The sequence below is a fragment of the Ursus americanus genome, chromosome 20 (assembly GCF_024610735.1).
Source record: "Ursus americanus isolate L20-20 chromosome 20, mUrsAme1.1.p, whole genome shotgun sequence".
Lineage (NCBI taxonomy): Eukaryota > Metazoa > Chordata > Mammalia > Carnivora > Ursidae > Ursus > Ursus americanus.
Window position 1 is genome coordinate 20,512,362 of NC_142146.1, and position 24,901 is coordinate 20,537,262.

The 24,901-nt window shown below is 35.6% G+C and overlaps 1 protein-coding gene across 2 annotated transcripts in view; it reads right to left on the reverse strand.

Annotated features, from left to right (window-relative positions):
- The window catches only part of UBE2E2 (ubiquitin conjugating enzyme E2 E2), a 357,299-nt gene that overhangs the window by 56,628 nt on the left and 275,770 nt on the right, over positions 1–24,901 (reverse strand). Inside the window, exon 4 of one of the 2 annotated variants that reach the window (XM_045791659.2) lies at positions 24,572–24,704. The exons of the other annotated variant lie outside the window; for it this stretch is intronic. Within the exon in view, the coding sequence (XP_045647615.1) occupies positions 24,572–24,704 (133 nt within the window). The remainder of the gene's footprint in view (positions 1–24,571; positions 24,705–24,901) is intronic. 2 annotated transcript variants of the gene reach the window in all.

Genomic DNA, 24,901 nt, shown 5'->3' on the forward strand with positions numbered 1-24,901 from the left:
CCTTCGACTGTGCTGCTCTGCATTTGCTTCTTCATGGGCCTCAGGGACAACACTAGTTTGAGACCAGATTGTAGCATATATGCCAAAATATAAGGCAATATAGAGCCATCCCTTAGGAAGAATTGATTTATATTTAAATCTGTATAAGAATTTCTTATAGATGATGTCTCAATCACTTTATTTGAAACAAAATACTATCTGTTAAAGACACAGTAGCTTGAAACTAGCTCAATCAATGCTTGTTTGGCATGCATATAGAGGTTTCCTTCCTCGGTTTAAAAAGAAAGAAAAGAAAATAAACAAACTAAACAAAGCTCTAGAAGTGGCACACTCCCGGGAGTACAACTTCACCATGTGAAGACTTGGATTTTTAATAGCTTTTTAAAGGCCATTTAAAAAAGTAATATGGTACTTTAAAACAATTAAGGATTTTTTTTTTTTTTTTTTTTAAAGCTGGTTGTATGAGTTTTCACAAATGGGTTTTCATGGCTTGGACAAATTTTCCAGTAACATAATTATATTTGGATTCAAAAACTGCTGAATCCCCAGCAATTGAGGGAGAAAGGATGATCTGGTATCTAAACTTAAACACGTAGGCAAATTATCACTGAAGCATTCCCATTATTTTAATTCATTGAGCATATACATAATAGGTGCTCAATCAATGCCTGGGGGGTCCATCAAAACCTAAACCCAAAGCTCTCTGAGTTTAGTATTTCCACCAGAGGCATCACTCCCCAATCCCCATCCCCATAAAATACTAGAACAGCTGCTCTTGAACACTGAACTTAAAACCATTATGTGGGGCTATGTTGATCCAACAACACTTACTTATTAATTAGTACTGCATAGAGAAAACATAATTTACCAGATGTCCAATGAACCTACATTTCTAAGACAAGATGATTCATTTCTGCTTTTTAACTGCAAAAGTGTCTCATACATAACGACAATTAATTACGAAGCACAACAGCTGAGATACTTAATGGATTAATGGATAATAAATGGCCAACCATATGACACTTGCTATTAAATTAGAGACAGTGACATAAACATAAACATACGGAGAATGCCCTCCTTTTAATTTTGTTCACATTTTTTACAGGTCTCACACTACCCAAGGCAATTATATAAAATGTAGCATATTTATAGATTTCCTAAATGTGAAATGGAAATAATACACAGGCTTCCTTTATGCTTTGGGAAAGAGGTACTACATTTTATGTTTGTAGACATATGAAGTGGCAGTTATTTATTTATTTAAGAGATTAATAATTCAATATACATACAACACAATACAAAGTATTCATCGTAACTTGCTGGAAATGACAATTTGATTTTTCATATAGCCCACAACAGTGTTGAAATAAACTATATTTTAACACAGTTGAAAATGAAACAATGACTAATTCTGTTAATGATACAGTAAATTAACAGCAATTACAGAGTTGGCTGAATGCCCACTCTCTCAGTGAGTGCTATATTACACACAGAAGAGACATTCTTTGAAAATGGCAGTGTTCAAAAGTTTCCAAACTTTGCATGTATGTATGCTAGAGAGGGAAAGGTACTGGTTTCTCTGTTTATATCATGAAATAAAAAAATACAACATGTATATCACTGAACACTGTAACCAAAAAAATAATAAAAATTAAAAATGGCCAACAATTATGCAATGTTTATGTGCTGAGCACTGTGCTAAGTGATCTGCATTTATTACATAACTTAATCTTCACAATCACCCTGTGAGGTAGGTACTATTATTTTCCTCATTTATGGATAAAGAAACTGAGACACAAGTTCAGAGGAATTCAAATGTGCATAGCTGAGGCAATTTCAATAGTAAATAAAGAAGTTATAAGGAGGAAGGAAACAAAATAAACACACACACACACACACACACACACACACACACACACACACCCATCGTCCCAGAGTTTTCTGAAAACAGGAAAGAAAACAGGAAGAGAATAAAGAAATTTATATGATTTTTAGATCTCAACAGTTTGACTTCACACAGAAAAGCTAATGTTGTAGGGATTTAATAGCTTTTTCGGATCAAGTTCTGGTAAAATGAGAATTCATGTAAAGTGTTAAGCAAAGAGAAGAAATGTTCAACGATATTCACTATTATTATCATTGTTCTTATTTTAAATGACCTGTCATTTTTGAGACTACTGAAGGCAAGAAAAACCAAGTCGGTTAAAAAAAAAGTAAACAAATAATATTTTAACATGACTTGAAAATTGTCATTAAGATTTATTTATCTTTGAATAATTTAAATCTCAGCATTTAGAATATCCTAGTGAATAATCTTTAGATTTCTGTGGAGAACAGATGTAAAGAACTGATCTGATACTCATGACACTGTACACTTAATGGATAGCTAACCAGGTAGCTTACGTAAAAAGTAAAATAAGGTTGAAGTCTGACGGACAGAACGAAGGAGTGGGTGGTGAATGATACAATAAGAAGTTGTCTGTTACTCTGTAGTTTTTGATCATGGGAGTGCCATGATGAAAGGGCTATTTAGGAAGCTGTAATAGGGTTGTTACATAGCATCCCCCCTTTTAAAAACATCTTATTTATTTTAGAAAGAGAGGGAGAGGGAGAGCGCATGTACCTGTGCGCAAGGGGGGCATGGGGACACACAGGGAGAGGGAGAGAATCTTCAAGCAGACGCCCCCCCTGAGCATGGAGCCCCACACAGGCTCCATCTCATGACCCCAAGATCACACCGGAGCTGAAATTAGGAGCTGGACACTCAACCGAATGAGCCACTCAGGTGCCCCTACATAGCGTTCCTTCTTCCTCTTTTTTTTCCCCCTCTTTCAGAAAATGTTTATAGACATCGTTTTAAATGAAAAAGTATGGTTTTGGCTTTCATTTACATTGCATTCCTTCTTAAACTAACACCTCATGGGGGCGCTTGGATGGCTCAGAGAGCTAAGCGTCTGCCTTCGGCTCGGGTCATGATCTTGGGGTCCTGGGATGAGTCCTGCGTGGGGCTCCCTGCTCTGGGCTACCCCCTCTGTGGGGAGTCTGCTTGTCCCTCTCCCTTTGGCCCTCCCCCTGCTTGTGCTCTCTCTCTTTTTCTAATAAATAATAAAATCTTAAAAAAAAAATTCAAACCTACAGTGAACAGATTCACTAACTTAGTTAATGCTGAGATTTTTCCTGTTTTCAAAGTTTCAAATGATACCCAAGTATATTGCTCTAAATGTGGTATTTCTCTAAATTCAAGTTCCATATATGTAATAGATTACTAAGCTTAGGACATGGCTGGTAGAACAAGCTTGTTTTTTCCACACTTTAAAGTTCTGCCATCCTCCATCTTGATAACTTGACATTTTCTTTTACCTATGGAAATGCTATCCATCTTTCATGGATAGTTCTTTTATGAAGCATTCCCCTGCCATTTCCAATCATAGTACTCAATCCTTTTTCTCAACTTCTTTACATTTAAGCTTACCCTTTTGTGTGTATATATATTTCTTTCTTCCTACCTAGAATGAAGGGAATTGAGGGCAAGACTTGTGGGAGATTCTTTGCAATCTCCATGATACCCAGCACTGTCACACATCTAATAGGGCTTGGATATATATTTAATGAGTGACTGAATAAACAGTAATTTTCTACAAAAAGCTTTCAGCTATCAAATGCTTGTGTCTTCTCGTCAACCCCCAAATAGGAAGTAGGAGTAAGTGTGGAAAAAGAAAAGTTTTCTCTGAATAAATTAACTGATTTTTAAGTTTGATTTGTATTTAAATTTTAGTTCAATTTGGAAATTTTGGGATGTTTAATCTTAGGAATATGCTTGACATGACTAGACAGTGGTTTTTGGTATTGGTTAGAGTCAGCTATTTTAGATAGCTACCAGTCCTCTTCTAGGCCCCCAATACTTGCTCAAATATAACTCAACGCACTTGTCAGCATTTATACAAGTAAATACAACCTAGTAGGTGAGAATCTTTTTCTGAGAAGATGCATTAATGAATATGTCATGAATTTTATTCCTTTCTTATTTATCCTGTCAAGAATTTCAAAATAGGGGCGCCTGGGTGGCACAGCGGTTAGGCATCTGCCTTCGGCTCAGGGCGTGATCCTGGCATTCTGGGCACATCGGGCTCCTCTGCTGGGAGCCTGCTTCTTCCTCTCCCACTCCCCTGCTGTGTTCCCTCTCTCACTGGCTGTCTCTCTCTCTGTCAAATAAATAAATAAAATCTTAAAAAAAAAAAAAAAAAAAGAATTTCAAAATAACCAATTCTAAAATAATAAACCAAGAAGGTATTTATTGATGCTAGTCTAAACAGTTCTATGTTAGGTTCTAGGGAAGATACAAAAGTATAAATACTGTCTGGTTCTGAGGAATGTTCGCTGCCAATTATAAAAAAAGGTTTTGGTTTAGAACAAAGAACACAAGGGATAAATTTCTCATTTATTCAGCAGATATCTGTTGACTACCACCTTCAAAGCACTATGTGGAATTGAGAAGCACGGGGCTAATGGGTGGGAAAGGAAGCTAAGATTTACAAGTTAGGTCCTGACCATCTAGCAGAGAGAGAAAAGAGTCATACAGATAACTACAAAGAATTGTCACATGAGAGGACACAAGGCTCTAGGGTTCAGATTAGAACAGATCATGCCTGGTTGGGAAAAATCCCAGGAAGTATCTGAGAAGAGGAAGGTACAGACTGAATTCTGAAGGACTGGGGTAAGGAGGGTTCGATGACTATCTCTTTTTTTTTTTTTCCCCTCCCTGAATTGCTCACCAAGAAGAAGATAGACAACTTCAAATGTGTCTACATCAAAAATTCTTGCTATGTCATGACATACTGACCTGCAGTTATTGACTTCATATACTCTCAGCTGCATAGCAATGATTGTGCACAAAAGCTCAGATCTTCAGAAAAAATACACAGTGATATTAATGCATCCTGCAAGAAATGTGGAGCATGGACATGAGAGAAATGTATCAGTAGACACTACCTCCTCAATTTCTCTATCTCTTCATTCCCCTTGTCACTACTCTAGGCATTCATCAACTAGATGAAATTATTACAACAGCCTCTTCCACAACACTATTTCTCTTTGGTCTCTCCTCCAACCACCATGCACCATATCGCTTCAGGGGTAATCTGTCTAGCATGCAAACACATTCAATTGTCTTTTGCCTGCAGGATAAATCCCTTAAGGTGGCACATCTGTCTATCCTGGTTCTCCATAGACCACACTGCCCTGAAAATGTCACACACTTGCAGTCCTCTGTGTATGCTATTCTTTTTGTCAGAAATACAGTTTCTTTTCTCTGAGGGGTACTGCTACCATCCTTCAAGTGCTCTTTCTCCAGTGTTCCCACTCTATTGTTATCCTTAGTACAGTTATTGGTATGTCTGTCCCCTGTACTGGTTTGTAAGCTCCATGAAGGCCAGGGCTGGGTCTCGCCCTTTTTTTTGGGGGGGGGTGTCTCTTTTATCCCAGGGTGGGTACAATTTTTCATCTTTATCTTTTAATTGTCATAAAATCCTACCATTAAAACCAATTCATGGATTTAGACATACAAAGCAAAAAACCACCACCACCAAAACGAAACAAAAACACAACTAAAGAAAATAAGGCTTATCCAAGCAAACGTAGCAAATTAAGAAAGTGAATCACTCCTTGGAGTAGATAAAAGTGAACTGTAACAGATAGCAGAGTGAAGACAAAGTCTTCAACTCTATTCAATTATATCAAATTTTATTTCTTTTGTTAACAAGGAGAATGACAGAATTTTTAACAAACCTCTAGAAAGGATTATTAAACAGATGATTTGTTAGTACTTAGACAATGCTGTGGTGGTGATCAATGGGATTAAGCGTGGATATACCAAAACCAAACTGTGCCATGGATAACTCCATTTTCTTTTCAACATGGCTATTAAATTACAGATTAAGGGAATAAAGCAGACATAATTTGAACTCCAGCATGGTTTATGATGAGGTCTTTTAAAAGTCATTCAAAAAACTTAGGAAGTCAAGGCATAAATTGAGGGTCATATGCAGATTCTCTTTGAATGCTGGTGCTATGCCAACCAATTGTATCTCTGAGGTGAACATATCATTCTTTGTTTACCCCCATTAACAACTTCTTCCTATTCTGCTCAGGCATATACACGATCAAAACTCTTGGAAGTCTTCTTCCTTTATTACTGTCAATGGCACTGGCCCAGCGCTAAAATAAACACAGCAGCCTGGCAGTTATAAATTCGACTTTTATGTATGTGGGGAAGTATTATTTATGACCAATGAGATTGTAAAAAGTAGGGTCCAAAAGCAAACTGTGCTATGGAAAAACCTCACTTTGAGTGTCTCCTCGTGGGCAAGAAGGAGAATTCCAGGCTGGATGATAGAGAACTCAGTCTGGTAGATGCACAATAAGCTCAGTAAGCAAATTTTAGCAGATTTTGGTGTAAGATCAAGTAAATTAAGTAGGCACAAAAAAGCTCTTCTCTGGGATCATGTGTGGATTAGTCCTGTCTTTTTCAACATTTTATCAGTGACTTAAATGGAAGACATAAAAGACATGCTTATCCAAGCTGCAGGTGACATAAACCTGGATAGTTTACACAGGAGTCAGAAACTAAGAATAAAAAGATCTAAACAGGTCAAACCGTATGTTAAAAGAAATAATACAAATAATCAGGAAAAAAACCCCACCTACATTTAGGCTCAAAGCATATAATTTTCCCAAGATGGAGAGGACCTAGCCTAAATGTAGCAATACAGTGCTTTTTGAACGGAAACTATTAGAAAAATGAAATATATACAAAGAAAAGTACATTGATCATCACGGCACAGCTTGATGAGTTTTTAAAAAGTCAACAAGCTCAAATAACAACCATCTAGAACAAGACATAGAATATTGCCAGAACCCCAGAAATCTCATTTCTGTTTCTTCCCAGTCACAGCCATCCTCCCAAATGTAACCACTATTCTGACTTCTACTTCTATATAATAGTTTTTTCTGTATTGTAACTTACATAAATGGAATCATACAGTACATGCTCTTTTGTGTCTTCTTTTAATATCATGTTTGTGAGATTAATATGTATTGATCATTATTCTGTTTTTAATTTTGCTAATATATAATATTCCATTGTATGAAAACACCACAATTTATCCATTCTATAACACATGAACTTTCCCCCCAGGAATCTTGTGTTTAAATACAGCTTAAGAAGTGATAGTTGTGCAGTGTGACAAAGTGGCAGCAAAGAGAGAGTTTACGTACTTTCTTTGCCTAAGTATGCCTCAGGAAAACAAGCGTATACACTGAATTGGCTTTCATGATGTGACTTCAAATTCTGATGCTCTAAAAATGGCACAGAAAAGTGAATATGTTCATACTATGTTACTGAAAGTAGTTATCTATAGGAAAAGGTACTTAGTTCTTGGATTATAGTATTTTCTTGTTTTGTAAAAATTGGCCCATGTACTTAGCATTATTTGAACCTATATTTAAAGATGCAAATTATTTGCTTATAGTTTGTGTCAACAGATGGTCTACATAAAACATAACCTTGATACTTTACAAAATCAAGAATATACTATTTCAAACAAGATGAAAATAAAAACTCAAGTTTTTTCTTTAACACAGACTCATTTCTTGCCATTAAATTTCATGTCAATATAGTAGCACTTAACTTTAAGCATTTTAAGATAAACTGTATTGCCACTCACTGTTTTAACAAAAATGTATTACTTTCTACTGGGTCTACTAAATGCCCTTATGATAAACATCTTCATAAAAAAGGACAACCCTAGGGGCACCTGGATGGCACAGTCAGTTGAGCATCCGACTCTTGGTTTTGGCTAAGGTCATGATCTCAGGGTCATCAGACAAGGCCCACATCAGGCTCCCTGGGGGAGTCTGCTTGAGATTCTCTCTCCCTCTTCCCCTGCCCCTCCCTGCTCACTCTCTCTCTCTAAAAAATAAATATACCTTAAAAAAAAAGGATGACCCTACCCTCCAGGTATATCTAATTCTGTGGGAGAGAATGAGAACATGCATGCACATACACGCACACACACACATTCTCTCTCTCTCTCTCTTGCTCATTTTAAACAACTTTTCAATACTACAAACCAACAAAGAAGAAACAAGATTTCAGAAGTGTTAAAGATATGACAAGATAAATGAATATTCACTTGCTTCATCAAACCTACTATTTGTCAGGTACTACAAGATCTTTGCTCTCTGGAGCTTAGAGTCTAATGTGGGTAGATAGAAAATAAACCAACCAACAAATAGGTAAAAACGTCAGACTTTGAAAAGTTTCAGGAAAGAAATTATCTGATGTGATAGAAAATAACCAATGTGGAACTATCTATATAAGGTCAAAAAATGCACCTCCCACTAGATAATACTAAAGATGAGGCCTAAAGAATGAGGTGTTGGTCACGTGAAGAACTGGATCAAACATGTCCCAGGCAAAGGGATCGAAAAATCCTAAGGTCCTGAGGATGAAAAGGAGACCAAGGAGAGTTGCATTGTGGTGAGGCTGGTGGAGAAACCATGAGGGCCTTGGAGGCCATTGAAGTCTGGATTTTATTCTAGGTACAAAGGGAAGCCACTTAAGATTTTAAGTGGGCAATCATTGACAGTGCAAAATTAAGGCAATGTTGGAGACTGTTAAACTTCCTCTTTCTATAGGTATAAATGGTAAATTCCAGAGTTTAGTGTTACCAAAAGTTACATGGTTCGAAAGTATAAAGAACACAGGTTTCTATAAAGTTTCTTTTTAATAAGAAAAAGGCTAACCTTCAGACACATGAAAAGATGTTATTCTTACTCATAATGAGACAAAAGCAAATAATTAAACAATCTTTCCTATCAGATTGTTAAAGGTCAAATATTTGGTGTGCCACACAGCACTGGTGAGGAAGTAGGGAAAAGGCAGGTTCATCTAAGTTGGGAGTATAAACCGTCTCTGAAAACAGAGACGGTCTGGGAAAAAAACTATTAAAACCGAAAAGGCACATAGCCTTTTTTCCTAGCAATCCAGTTCTAGGAAATTACCCATTACACAAATTCACAAAGACAGTATGTACAAATATACTCAGTTTATGATGGCAAAAGATTGGAAATAACCTATACATCCGTTGTGGGAAACCTGGTTCAATGATTATGTTATATTCATCCAATAAAATATTATATAATTATAATGAAGCTGATCTACATATACAAATACAGGACAATCTTGAAGATGATAAGTGAAAAAAGCAATTGTAGAAAAAAAGAATGTCTTTGGAGATGAATTAAAATGCCAGGCAACAAGAAGGAAGACTTAATTTTACTGTATACCTTTTGTGCTGTTTGAATTTTTTACTGTGTGTATTTATATATCACCTACTTAAAACTAGTTAAAAATAAAATAGTCTGGGGGTGCCTGGATGGCTCAGTTAGGTTAAATTTCTGGCTTTGGCTCAGGTCATGATCTCAGGGTCTTGGGATCAAGCCCTGCATCAGTCTCCTTGCACGGTGGGGAGTCTGCTTCTCCCTCTCCTTCTGCCCCTCTCCCCAACTCATGCGTTCTCTCTCAAATAAATAAATAAATAAAATATTTAAAAATAAATAGTCTGAAGAGGGAAGTTTAGAGTGATACAGGCCTACCTCAAGAAACAAGAAAAATCTCAATTAAACAATCTAACCTTAAATGCAAAGGAATTTGTAAAAGAAGAACAAAGCTCAAAGTTAGTAGAAGGAAATAATAAAGATCAAATCAGAGATAAATGAAATAGACTAAAAATAAACAATAGATAAGATCAATGAAACTAAGAGCTAGTTCTTTGAAAAGATAAATTAATAACCCTTTAGCCAGATTAATCAAGGGAAAAAAGAGAACTCAAATAAAGTCAGAAATAAAAGAGAAGTTATCACCAACACCACAGAAATACAAAGAACTATAAAAGAGACTTCTACAAAAAATTACACAGCAACAAACTGGATGAATTAGAAGAAATGCATAAATTGCTAGAAATATGCAATCTTCTAAGACTAAATCAGGAAGAAATAGAAAATCTGAACAGACAGATAACTAATACCAAAATTGAACTGGTAATCAAAAAACTCCCAACAAACAGAAGTCCAGGACCATATGGCCTCACAGGTGAATTTTACCAAACACTTAATAAAAAGTTAATACCTATCCTTCACAAACTATTCCAAAAAATGGAAGATGAAGGAATGTTTCCAAATTCATCCTATGAAGCCAGCATTATTTTGATATCAACACCAGATAAAGACAGTACAAAAAAAATTACAGACCAATATCTCTGATGAACATAGACACAAAAATCCTCAACAAAATATTAGCAAACCAAATTCAACAATACCTTAAAAGGATCATTCACCATGGTTAAGTGGGATTTATTCCAGGGATGTAAGGACTGTTCAACATCCACAAGTCAATCAATATGATATACCACATTAACAAAATGAAGAATAAAAATCACATGGTCATCTCACTAGATGTAGAAAAAGTATCTGACAAAATTCAACATCCATTCATCATAACAACTTTCAATAAAATGAGTATAGCGGGAACATATCTCAACATAATAGAGGTCATATATGACAAACCCAGAACTAACATCATACTCAATGGTAAAAAGCTTTATTAAAGCTCTAAGATTAGGAACGAGACAAGAATGTTCACTCTTACCACTTTTATTCAACAGAGTACTGCAAGTCCTAATCACAGCAATCAGACACAAAAGAAGAAAAAAGGCATTCGTATTGTTAAGGAAGTAAAACTGTCACTAGCATGACATGATACTATATATAGAAAACCCTAAGGACACCATCAGAAAACTATTAGAACTAATAAATGAATTCAGTAAAATACAAAATTAATATACAGAAATCGGTTGCATTTCTATACACTAATAACAAAGTAGCAGAAAGAGATATTAAGAAAACAATTCCATTTATAGTCGCATCAAAAAAATAAAATACCTAAGAAAAAATTTTACCAAGAAGGTGAAAAATCTGTACTCTGAAAACTGTAAGACACGATAAAAGAAACTGAAGATGACGCAAACAAATGAAAAAGATATATCATGACTGTGTGTTGAAAAGAATACTGTTAAAATGTCCATACTGCCTAAAGCAATCTACAAATTCAATGCAATCCCTATCAAAAAATACCAACAGTATTTTTTACAGACTAGAAAAAAATTCTAAAATTTGTATGGAACCACAAAAGACCCTGAACAGCAAAAGCAATCTTGAGAATAAAGAACAAAGCTGGAGGTACCACAATCCCAGATCTTAAGAAATATTACAAAGGTATAGTAATCAAAATGTTAGGTACTGGCACAAAAATAGACACATATATCAATGGAAGAAGACAGAAAGCCCAGAAATAAACCCATGCTTATACAGTTAACTAACCTACAACAAAGAAGGCAGAATATACAATGGGGAAAAGAAAATCTCTTCAATAAATGGTGTTGGGAAAACTGGATAGCTACATACAAAAGAATGAAACTAAGCCACTTTCTTTTACTATACACAAAAATAAACTCAGAATGGATTAAAGACCTAAATGTGACACCTGAAACCACAAAAATGTTAAAAGAAAACAGGCAATAATCTCTTGGACATCAGGCTTAGCAACTTATTTATGGATATGCTTCCTAAAGTAAGGGAAACAAATGCAAAAATAAACTACTGGTACTACTCCAAGATAAAAAGCTTTCGCACATGACGGAAACCATCAACAAAACAAAAAAGCAACCTAGTAAATGGGAGAAGATATTTTCAAATGATATACCCAATAAAGAGCTAATATCCAAAATACATAAAGAACTCCTGCAACTCAACACCAAAAAAACAAACAACCTGATTAAAAAAATGGGTAGAGGACCTGAATAGACATTTTTCCAAAGAAGACATACAGATGGCTAATAGATACATGAAAAGATGTTCAACATCACTCATCATCAGGGAAATGCAAATCAAAACCAGAATGAGATATCCCACCAGTAAGAATGGCTTCTATCAAAAAGACAAAAAATGTGTTGCCAACGATGTGGAGAAAAGGGAACTCAGGTTCATACACTTTTAATGCAAATGTAAACTGATACAACCACTGTGGGAAACAGTATGGAGGCTTTTCAAAAAATTAAAAATAGAAATACCATATGATCCAGTAATTTCACTACTAAGTATTTACCCAAAGAAAATGAAAACGCTAATTTGAAAAGATACATGCACCACTATGTTTCCTGCAGCATTATTTATAATAGCCAATTATGGAATCAACCCATTGACACACGAATGGATAAAGAATATGTGTGTGTGTGTGTGTGTGTGTGTGTGTGTGTGTGTGTGTGTGAAATGGAATATTACTCAGCCACTAAAAAGAATTAAATCTTGCCATTTGTAACAACATGAATGGATGCAGGGCTACTACAGTAAAGTGAAATAAGTTAGACTGAGAAAGACAATTGTCATTATGACTTCACTTATGTGTAAAATCTTAAAAACAAAGCAAATGAATGAATGAACTCTTAAATACAGAAAAAAAAACTGGTGGTTGCTAGAGGGGAGGAGAGTAGGCAAATAGGCAAAATACACAAAGGGGATTAAGAGGTAAAAATTTCCACTTATAAAATAAATAAGTCAGTGGGATGAAAGATATGGCACAGAGAATATAGTCAATACTGTAATATCTTTGTATGGTGACAGATGGTGACTACACTTATGGTGAGCATTTTGTAATGTATAGAAAATGTTGAATCACTATGGTGTACACCTGACACTAATACTGTATGTCAAGTATAATTCAATAATAAAAAAAAGAAATAGTTGGTTTTAAAAGCAAACCACTATAGAAGAGATGTTGTTTTAAAGTGTGAAAGGAAGAAAAAATGTGGAAATGAAGAAAATAGGTGCAAAAACTTGAAATAAACATATTGCTTTATGTATTATTTCCTTGTTGTATAAACTATTGTGTATAAATCTATAGGGATAGAGTTTAAAATAAATTAGTGGCCATGTATAAGAGAAATATAAATATATAATATACCGTACATATATAGGTTTACAATATTGCAGATGCCCAAACAAAAAACCTTATTTAACCCAATTCTCCACAAAAACAAAAGCAAAATGGATGTTTCCCATCAACTACAGAAAAGAATGCAAGGGGTCATCTAAAGTATGGCTGTTGGCAATAAACCGGATTGCTGTGTTTTTAGCAAAGATCGCTTCACAGCTTAGCTACCTACCACAGCTATAAAGAGTTGGGGCACCTGGAATGGAAATCAGGAGGCTAGGAGTTCTAATCCTGACCCTGGCACTTATTAGCTATGTGATCCTAATCACATTACTTAAAAGTTTCAATTTCCTTGATAATGAAACCTACCTCTCAAAGTGAGAGGTTCAAGTGAGATAATGAATGGAAAATTACAGTATAATGTTAGCATAAAATACTAGGCATTAAAAAATACAGAATGATGTCTAATACACAACTCTCCATAACCACCAAAATGTCAGTAGAATTTGAAGCTAAAACAAAAGACTCAAGGAGAGCTTAAAGAAGGGCATTTAGTCCATTCCCTTGCAGGAGTAATTATTTTGATTTATTTTAGGCCTTAGTTAGGCACTTGTGGGAAGAGTAATTTATTTGACTTGGTATAATTGTTCATGCTTTTATGATTTATTAACAGATGAGTCTTTTTAAGATAAGAATATGATATTTTGTGAGGCATTACTGTGTACTCTTGCATGGAAAATAACCTCCAATCCCCAAACACCAAGCACATAATGAAAAAGAGAAAACGTGTGTTTTCTTAATCTTTTCAATTATCAGTCTTTCCCTTGGGAAACCTATTACGGAAATTTTTAGCTCCAAAAACTCAGTTTGGTTTAAAATTGCATATTTCTGTGGGTGAGGTCATTTATTTTAGAGTTTTAATCCCCAAACCTGTATCTTTAGTTAACATCACTCACTTGAATTCCAGATCTGTAAAGCTGCCTAATGAACATTTCCCACCCAAATGTCCTATAGGTTCCTCATAGGAAGCATGTCCCCCCAACCCCTCCTGGTCTTGGTTACTCAGAGTAGAAACTGGAGACTTCTCATAGATGTCTCTAACCAGTTACCAATGGATACCAACACTACTGCTAAAATAGTGCTTCTCTAAACAAACAAACAAAAAGCAGAATCAGACTTATAGATATGGAAAACAAACTGATGGCTGGCAGAGGGAAGAGGTATGGGGGGTAGGCAAGATGGCTGAAGGGGAGTTTAAGATACAGTCTTCCAGTTATGAAATGAACAAGCCATGGGAATAAAGGCACAGCACAGGGAATGTAAGAGCATTGTGTGGTGACAGATGGTAGCTACACTTGTGGTGAGCATACTACCATCCTATATAAAGAAGCTGAATCATTATATTGTATAATGAAACTAACATAACATTGTGTGTCAACTATATTCAAATAAAAAAAAATTCTGCTTCTCAACCACAGGTGATCTCCCTAGGGCCTCCAGAGGACATTTGACAATATCTGGAGACATTTCTGTTTGTCACAAACTGGGGGGCTGAGAGTGGGGGAGAAAGCCTATTATTGGCACCTAGTGGGTAGAGGCCAGGGATGCTGCTATGCATCCTACATTGAAAAGGGTATCCCTCCACAAGAGTGAATTATCTTGCCCGAAATATCAATCATGCTGAAATTGAGGAATCTTCTATCATTTCTTGAATGTAAACTCTGCAAGAAGAGGCATTTCTATACATTCAGTATCTGGTCGGTGCATGGTACACACATATTTACTGAATAAAAGAATAAAAAAAAAAAAGAATTCATATATCATTCTCCTTGTCTTTATCCCCGAAGCTCAGTCTTCATTCTTTTCTAGCCTGGACTATTGTATAAGTCCCTGCCTGTTCTCCTTGTCTACATGGTCCCTGGGTCTGTCTTATAGATCTTTATATATCAAGGCCTAGAAAGCCATATGGGCTCAATAAATCTTTGCTTTATAAATTAGCCTTAACACAGACATTTTAAATAGCAACTAATAAGAACTTATAGTGATTTTTGGCAAGTTTCTGCTAACATACTAATACCATAAGAAAAATGTATCTGATTGCTTAGAATAGTTATACCTGTATGAATTAGTGTAGCTATCTGATGCTAGGTCTAGTTTATTCATAATCTTTAACTTTTGTATGACTTTGCTCCTCCTTATTTTCTACAGGGGAAGACCTGCATAATGCTTGCAAAGGCCAGTCGATAATATCTTCCCCTAACTCAGTGACAAGCCATGATTACATACTGACTATGATCTTGGCCAACTGGGAATTGAGAACATTCCTTTCTCCCTGCCTAATTTTTCCTTGGACCTGCTTAAGCAAATCTCTAAGAGGCTGCAATCTTATCAAGAGATCCAGATCCAACTCTATGGAAAAAAAATCAAGGAAACTTGATCATTTGCCATAAAGGAGTTGATATTTGGCTGGAAGTCTTAAAAATTAACTCAGACCTCCCCGTTCTATGCAACCTGGAACAAAACAGCATTAGATATAGCTATCCAAACAAGTAATACTTTTAAATAAAGTAGAGACTATCATCATTTTTTCTTACATGTAGAATACCATTTCACCATCTCATTTCTCAAGTGGATGATAGAAAATAATTTGTTTTAAAATTTACAGACACTTAATCAACACAAGCTGTTTTTTCTGTCTTGATCTGTTCTCATTAGGGGCTCTTTTCTACAAGGTTAAGAAAATTGCAAATCTGAAGCATCTTCTGGCTCAGTTGTGCAGAAGTTTCCCTCTTCACAAGACTATTCCTTTAACACTGCCTTATTGTCCCTCAACCTTCTGTGACTCATGGCGTTTCTCTCAGAGCTCCTAATGTTCCCTATTTTCTGGAAATAGTGGATCCCTGCCCTTTGATGTTTGGGATCCTGAAGATTTCATTTTGAAGCCACCCGACACTTTTCTCTTCAGAAAACCCTTGTGAGGGGAGAGTGTCATTTGTTTAAATCTGGGAAACTTTCTTTGGAGAATTCACCTCTCTCTTTGATAAGTGAGTTGTCATCTTCGCCTGGCTGTGACAGCAAGAAAGCTCCTCATTTTCCAAATATCTGAATGTTGTCTCAATCCAATTTTCTTTGTTCATTGACACTCCCCTCCCCAACAGAGAAACATCCGTTGTGAAGGAATTTAGGTCTGCCCATTCCTTTCAGTTATGCTGACAGTAATATCAACAAATACCAAGTCCCATATGGAGTGAGGTCACAGAGAAAGGAACTCCAGAGTATGAAGGAACGCTGCAAAATACTTGTTTGAGATCCCCAGTTCTACGGCAAGACTCTGATAGGGCTGTGTGAGTAGATTATCAGAGAGGCCGACTATATACCAACTCCATCCGAGCCTGGGCAAACTCTGATCCAACCCGAATAGATTAAGATGTCTTGGGCATAAACATTTCAGAGAAAACAATGATAAACTAAAGGTCTTTCTCCAAAGTCTGGGACTGCATTAAACTACAGAAAACTAGAGAGAAAGCTCCTCATAAAATATGATGTATTTGAACTTCCTGTCAGCCAAATGACTGATTCCCTTTTAGTTTATTGGCATATATAATTTGGTTTAGAACAAATAAAGTTGGTATTCCTTGCCATGAAAACAAATAAAATCCAATCCTTCTTCCTAGTAATTCTTAAATTAGTAATAGTTGGGGGGGGTTGGACACACAAATGGATACAACAAAAGCAGGAAGATAATGGCCATCGTTATGATCTATTTTTACTCATTACATTCATTTTGAAATTTCACACAACATTAAATTATAGCAGGGCATTTTAAAATGGTTTATCGCAAAGGAGAATAGACTAAAAAAGAAAACTTACTGACTCATGAGATACAAGTAATACTGTAGCCCAGTCATGACACTGAGGATAAAAGGCTGTTCTGACAGTGATTAAGTGTGAAAATGACCTGTGAAATAGGAAGTAACTTCTCTTTTGCTTAGGGCTAACAAAATCCAGAAATCAGTTACTTACTGTTCAACACAGAATTAATACTTCAGTGTCTGTGAAGTAGGAATTCGCTGGAGAAAAGCGCCAGGTGCTTTTGGAAAAAGGATACTTGCCAAAACTGAAAGACAGGCACTTGAAATCTCCTCCTGACATTCCTTCCTCCTTGTATCATCAATTTCATCTCCCTCCCAAAAAACCTGATTTAGAGAATGATCTGATATAATTAACTTATACCAGAGTGTAAAATCTAAGTACAAGTGTTCCTTCTTCCAGGGACATGAGCAATTTAAAGCTTCTCCACAAGTGGGGTATGAAAAGTTCAGTTTAGAACTGGATTTGGTTTCCAGTTTTGCTACCTACCTTCTATGTGACCCGTGCACCACTTGACCTCCATGAGTCTCAGTTTTCTAGTCTACAAATGGGGGTGATGGTAGTAATGAATACTGTCTTTATGGCAAACTAGTATGGATTAAATTAATTCAACATCTTTTTACTGAATGCCTACTAAATCTCCAGGCACTGTTCTAGGTGCCAGGAATTTAGGAGTGACATCAAGATGGACAAAGTCCCTGTGCTCACAGAGTTTACATGCTAACTGAAGAAAGGAAAACATAATAAACCCTTAGATAAAGAAATATATAATGCCAGGAGGGAGAAGTGCTATGGGGAAAAATCAAGTATGGTGGGTATGGTGGGGAATTTCATGGGGAGCAGAAGGTGGTTGGGAGTTGTCACCCCAGAGCTTCTCTGAAAAGATAACATTTGAGCAGATACCTAAAGTGACAAATGGAGTGAGCCACAAGAATTTTAGGTAGAGGAAAACAATGAAAGCAGAAGGAAGAGCAAATGAAAGGCTCTGTGGAAGAAACATGCTTTAGAGTACTTGAGTCAAGAGTGACAGTGATTTTGAAAAGTATATTGTGAACAGGGTTTTATGTGTTTTTATTCAGTGAGTTGGGAACTGCTGAAAAGCTTTAGGCAAAGAATGGACATACATGACTTACATTATAAAAGGACCATTTGGTAGAGGGGTGTACGCGGCAGAAGGGATAAGGCAGAAGCAGGAAGACAAGACAGGATACTTCCACAATAATTTGGGGAAAGGGAGCAATTGATGGTGGCTTGGGCCAGAGTGCTTGTTACTACGGAGAGATGATGAGAAATGGTTAGATTCTAGATTTATTTTGAATATTTATCTTGAGCCAGTGAACCTGGGTCTGGCTAGGCTGTGAGAGAAGTTAAGGATGACTGCAAGTTTTTAACTTTAGCCACTAGAAAAATGGAATTCTCACTCATTGAGAGGGGCAAGCCTGGAGGAGCTGGTTTGGCAGGAGTGGGATGGGGTTGTGCAATTAATAGTTTGGTTTTGGACCAAGGAAGTTTGAGGTGACTGTTGGGTGTTAAACTGGAGATACCAAAAAGGCAAATCAATAGGTATGAAAGTACTTAATCCTCAGCCAGGCTTCATATGAACAAATGAACTCAGGTTAAACAAGTTAATTCATTTCACTCCAGGACAACTACGTATTCTACCCCCAAGGCCAGAACAAACGAGTGAGAAGTTGCATTTACACATGTAAACAATTGCTCTTTATGAAAATACTGAGATAAGCCATCAGCTTTCTTCTTTGAACAACGGCAGAAATAGAAACAACCATAAAAACAAGTAAATAATAACCTAATTTGAATAAAAAGTAGATCTCCTTATTGAACTTTTGTTATAGATCTCTCTCTGGCTTTTAAATGCTGAACATCACTGCTTCTTACTATAACTAATTAGCTACCGTATTCATGATTAGCCCTGACCTGTCAATTAAAGCTTAAAATCTAATGATGATAATAAAATAAAAATTCTGAAAATCTGATGGACCTAAATTACCTATTTCATTGTCTGAAAGCAGTTAAAACCTTTCCCATTTAATGACATTTCATTAGTAAGCAAGTCACGGTAAGATTTTATAAAAAAATTAAAACCATAAAACATAAAATACACTCTGAGGTGATCTCTAAGATTTATTTTCAAATATATTTGATAAAATTTGTTATGAAAAAATAAATAAGCTTTTAGATATTAATATTAAAGAGCTTTCTTTTTCTCACACAAATACTTCTACATATGTATGCAAATTTTTAAACATTTTAGGCACAACTTTTATTATTCCTTTTTGGAAAATACCTACTGGCAGATATCATCTTGCCATTACCAAAGAAAACAGTGTTTTCCAGCAATAGATATGAACACATAGCATGTTTGACTTGTGCATGGGCTGCCTGAAACACTAAAATAACAAACATATTTCATTTTCCTACCTACTTACTCTTAAATCTGTTTAAAATGCCTATTTATTGGGTGCCGAGGTGGCTCAGTAGGTTAAGGGTCTGCCTTAGCTCAGGTCATGATCCCAGGGTCCTGGGATTAAGCCCTACATCAGGCTCTCTGATCAGCGGGGAGTCTACTTCTCCCTCTCCCTCTGCCCCTCCCCCTGGCTCATGTGCACACACGTGCGTGTTCTCTCTCTCTCAAATAAATATCTTTAAAAAAATAAAATGCCCACTTATTTTTTAAATAAAATATCCAGATCCATGGGGAGACAGAAAAAGCCAAATTATGAATAGGCTACCTCTATGATTCCTACTGTAAAAACAAAGATCTACGTGTTATCTAATGTGACTTAGTTTGCATGTATGTCATTAGAATCTCTGAGACACAAAATATCAGACACAAGGTGTCACAATATTTTCAAAGTGTTTTTAGTAGAAAAAAATAACATAGAAATAAAACAATATAGAAATAAAACATATTCTATTATTTTGCTTCTGATTTTTTCAAGTATGTTTATTAATTTTATTTGGTGTGTAACTTTCAAGAAAAAACACTTCCATATTATTCACAAAAAGAGAAATAACTGGGACAATGGTATATGTGAAAACTTCCACATCTCACTGGTAGTCAAATAAATATAAAGTAAAGCAACCATGAAATATTATTTCTCATCTACTGGGTTGGCAAAGATTAAAAAGGACTAGGAATTCACAGAGCCGAGCAGAGTGAAGGGAAGTACTGTACTATCACTATGTTGATGGCCATGATGTCAATTGCTAAAATTTTTCCGGAGGACAATTTGTCAGCCTTTAACAAAACTCTACAAATATGCATAAACCCATCTACCCAGAAGTTTTATGGCAACAAATTCAGCCTCAGGAAATAATTATGCAAGTATACAAAATATGCAATTAAAAGGATGCTCATCACATCACTGATTATAACAAAAATACTGGCAACAGCTTATGTCCAATAACAGGAAATTAAATTTGGTATATTTATATAATGGAATACTGTGGAGCCTCAATAATTCTAATGCAGCTATATATTTATTGGAAAATACAGAGTGTTGGGTGAAAATAGAATATTAGGTAAAAAGTAATCCTAAAACCAGGGGGACTATGGACCAATAGTTATGTATATATTTGTGTGTATGCATATAGTATATTTAAATGCAGAGAACAAAATCTCAAAAGAGATATACAAAATGGCATGAATAATTAATTTTGGAGTTAGGATTATAGGTAATTTAAATTTTCCCTTTTGCTTATCTCTTTTTATTCTGTAACAAATATGTAGGTTTTGTAGAGTTAAAAACATTTAAGTAATTTATATACCAGACTTATAAAAAAGTGTAGGTTTTGAGCACAGGAGTAATTATCTGTAATATAAATAAGAATATGTAATCCCCCAAAAGATATAAAGCAATTTCTACTTTATAAATAGAGATATCTGAATTAGAACACTAAAATATCTATCAATAATGAAAGAAATACAGTTATCAAAAAACTTGGGGATATACCAGTAATTTATTCTTCTTCCTTTTTTTCTTGGGGGGGCCATATGTTATTCCTAGACAGTTTCATTAAATGAATATTTTCCCTGAGAAATAATATTATCATTGATGGTTAAATATTCACCTAAAGACCTGGCATCAGATACTTTAGACACAGTTAACAATGTCATACAAACAAAACTCCTGTAGATTTAGTAAAAAGAGGCCTAAACATATTGATTATATAAGAAAATCAATGTGCTAAGAATTGTACTGATACGGCACTTGCAAGTGTAACAAGTACTTGACCTATTTAAAACTAGTATACTAAATTTAGTGAACATTACATACTCAATTAAAAATTGTTTTCCTTGCCTTATTAAAATTTAGATGAATTTTGGAAGAAATTATTGGAATAGTTCATCTGATTTTGAAAAATTAGCTAGTGGAGTGTGGGATATTCAAACTAATGAAATCCTATTTCCAAAAAGTTCCTATGTCTTGAAGAGACATCCAAATCAATCCACTGACATTTACACGATATACTGGAGCACTACAGTATTTATTTATTTTTTCACATTTTAAGTCATAGAGGTTTATTTATTGATGTTTTTAAACATATAAACATGGCTAAATGGTTTATATGTTAAATTATTTAATCTGAGCATGAGAGCATTTAAAATCCTCACTAAGGATTCCAAGTGTAAGAGTTTGGGAAAAGTTATCTCATGGATCCCATAATGCTATAGACTAATTTTATGGTATGGATATCTGATAACCATTAGATAGCCAAACAGATGGCCAATCAGATTTATTTGTGAACCTCTGGTTTCACCAATCATTCTCTCTAACACCTACTGCTATCCGGTTCATTCTTCAGAGCATTGGGAAATGTTTCATTAATCAAAATATGTGGCTAAGGTTGATGGAAAAGGATGAGGGTAACGGAGAAAAAAAACCAGGACAACTCCAAAAGCAGCCTATTTAGAATAATAGGAGATTAGAAAGGCACAGACAGGGTACTTGAAAACTATTAACAAAAAAAGCCTTTGTTTTAATTAACAGCTTTCAAGACACCCACAAACTTTCCCCCACTTAGAATAGCATATCTGCCTACAAAATCTGGTTTCTAAAACTGATAAATTAGGTGGCGGTAATTCTTTCAAAACTTCCCATAGGTTTCTAATAAATGTGCATTTAAATTACGATCTGAGTTACCAAAATTTGATTTTTCCTTTGTCCTAAGAGATTGTTTAATCAAATTCATTCAGTGGAGGAACTTATTTTTTTCTGGTACTATTCTTGACAGGTACTAACTCTGTTTTCTGTTTTTGTTTTTGTTTTTTTTTTAACAGGAATATTGGCAAATATTTACTCTGAGTAAAAAGACGCCCACTGTCTCAGTAGAGCTATTCAAAAGTAGACTATGCAGCTGTGGGTCAGATTTTCCTCGTAAGAATTAACATCTATTTCCCTGTAACTGACACCCTTCCGCTTCTATTTTTGTCCCATCCAGCCATCCAAAATAAGGCCTAAATCCTAACCCACACCATAGTTCCTAAAACATCTGAGGACAGATATCACATTCCTCCTACGTTCTATTTTTACTAGTGAACATCTCCAGGTTAACTGTGTATAATTCAGTGGAAAATATATGGTCTGTGAAGTCAGAAATCAGTAAATGCTTGGTTGTCTATTATTGGAAACCTCTCTAAGCCTCATCTAAGTTTTCTCATCTGTGAAAGGGAACACCCAAGCCTCAGTACGGTGTTTTAGAAAAGAAATGAGTTGGCACAACTGATATCCACTGCAGTGTTTTACCCAGAGAAGAAGTTCAAGAATGTAGATGACTCTCTCCCCAGCTTATTTTTGTTTTGTTCTTAAAATGAAGAACTTAGGAGTGAATGAAGCACTCCAGATACAGTGCAATTGCTTTAGAGTTCCGAGGATTGTACTCCTAAAAATGTCTCCTTAAGACTTCAGGAACCTTAAGTTCCCACAGAATTTTAGTCAGCCAAAATCCCACAGATTTTATTTGTATGAAAATAAAGTAGGTCTCTCCTATCATGTATCATGATTTCTTTCTGCTTGTCGCTGAAATATTATGCATTTAGTTGTGTTAAATTCTATCTTATTAGGACCATCTTTTCAGTCCATTGAGGCCTTTCTGGAAACTGAATTATTTTATCTAATCTATTAGTTCTCCTTTCTAGCTTTAATCTACACATTTCTGTCGTGCAGAACTTGGATAAGCCCGCACATTTTCTGAGATGTATATTTCAGATGTACAGAACAGCCTATACCAAACTCACAAGCAGCACAACTGCCTGATTGGAATTGTCCCTCCCCTTCCCCACTCTGTATTTCATTTACTGAAGAGGCTGTCAGAGATAGGTCCTCACATCATCAGCAGTGCAGTAAGTACTCCAGGTGATTTATGGGCTGGTCCCAAGTAGAATGAAAAACAAAAAGTCCATTCCAGTAAAAGGAGAAAATAAATATTAGATGTACTATGGCTTTGTCACAAAAAACCAACCTAATGCAGGTATGGGTGGTCACCAGTGCTACCAGTTCTGTCAGCTTGGATAAAATGTATCATGTAATGTAGAAAGGAACATGGGCTTTGGAGTCAGACTTCCTGGGTTCAAATACAGACACTACTATTTGCTTGCTGTGTAATGCTGGGAAAGTTACTTAAATTCTCTGTGCCTTGGTTTCTTCTTTGGTAAAATTATAGTTATTACTTTTGCTTTGGTAGCAAACCAATATTCAAGCATCAATGGAAAGGAAGGAAGAAAAAAGAGGGAGAGTGAGAGGGAGGGAGGGGAATTACAGAATTTCATGGTAAAGGTTATCATCCTATTTTTGCTTTTTAAAACTGTCCATTCCAACCTACAACTCGAGCAAGTTTTACTTCCCTCTGCACGCGAGGTTAAAGTCAGGTCAAATGAGAATTTTTTCTTGGTGGCCAACGCAGAGAGTCAGTGTTCTTAGGGTCTTTCCCTTTCCAAAGTGGAGAATAAATTTAAACTCATCAAATGACTAACTTACAGGCAGTATAAAGGAATGTGAAGAATTCTTGAAGTATATAATCTTGTCTTAAATAAATGTAAATTTCCCTATGGTTCATTAATTAGTCATTTATATTAATCAACTATTACAAATACGTTTTCACTAAATGTTCTTGGCATCACTTTTAAGTCTTTGTAGGTCACACTTTCCATTCTAGTGCATGTATATGTCATGTGAGTAGCTGAACTGTGGAGGCATCAAAACTCCGTAGCTGGTGCCCTGAGACTTGCCTTAGTGGGGCTCCCTCCGCAATTAGTCTGGCTCTTGGGCTTCGCTCTGGCTCCAGCTTCAGGCTATGTCTGGTTTTCTGGGTTCTAGTGCTGGCGTAGGCCCATTCTCACTCACCTAGTTCCACCCATAATGTGCTGTTTTATGTTATATTACAACATAAACCACAGAAAGGAGACACTGAGAAAGGATGAGAAAAAGCAATGAAATATGAGTAAGGGGACGGGGTAGGGAAATAGCCTATAATTTTTCACATTCTGTTTCTTCTTACATACAATTAGCCCTGGGAAGTTGTCTATGTTAACAGAATAGACATGCATTCCTAGATATGTATATTTAAGAATATGTATATGTATATACATATACAACAATACATATTGCTAAAAATGGATGCATACTTCATACTGACCTTAGGGGGTTTAAACGGATAGTCTGGTGAAAAGGTAATGTCAAGAAAGAACACCCCTCCTTCATAGACAGATCCTGGGGGTCCCAATATAGTTGACCTCCATTCATAAATGTTGTCTCCTTTGGGTCCAGCACTGAAATAAGACATACAAATGAAATGTGCTTAGAGATTATGTAAACCCTGGAATTTAAAAAATTCTATTTATGGTAACAATAAATTGAGCAATTCCACAAAAACATAACAAATAGGGTAATTCTATATGATGATTCATTTGTCAATATCGTCAATACTCTATGAAGAAAAGATGCTGGTATTACTTAATGATATAGT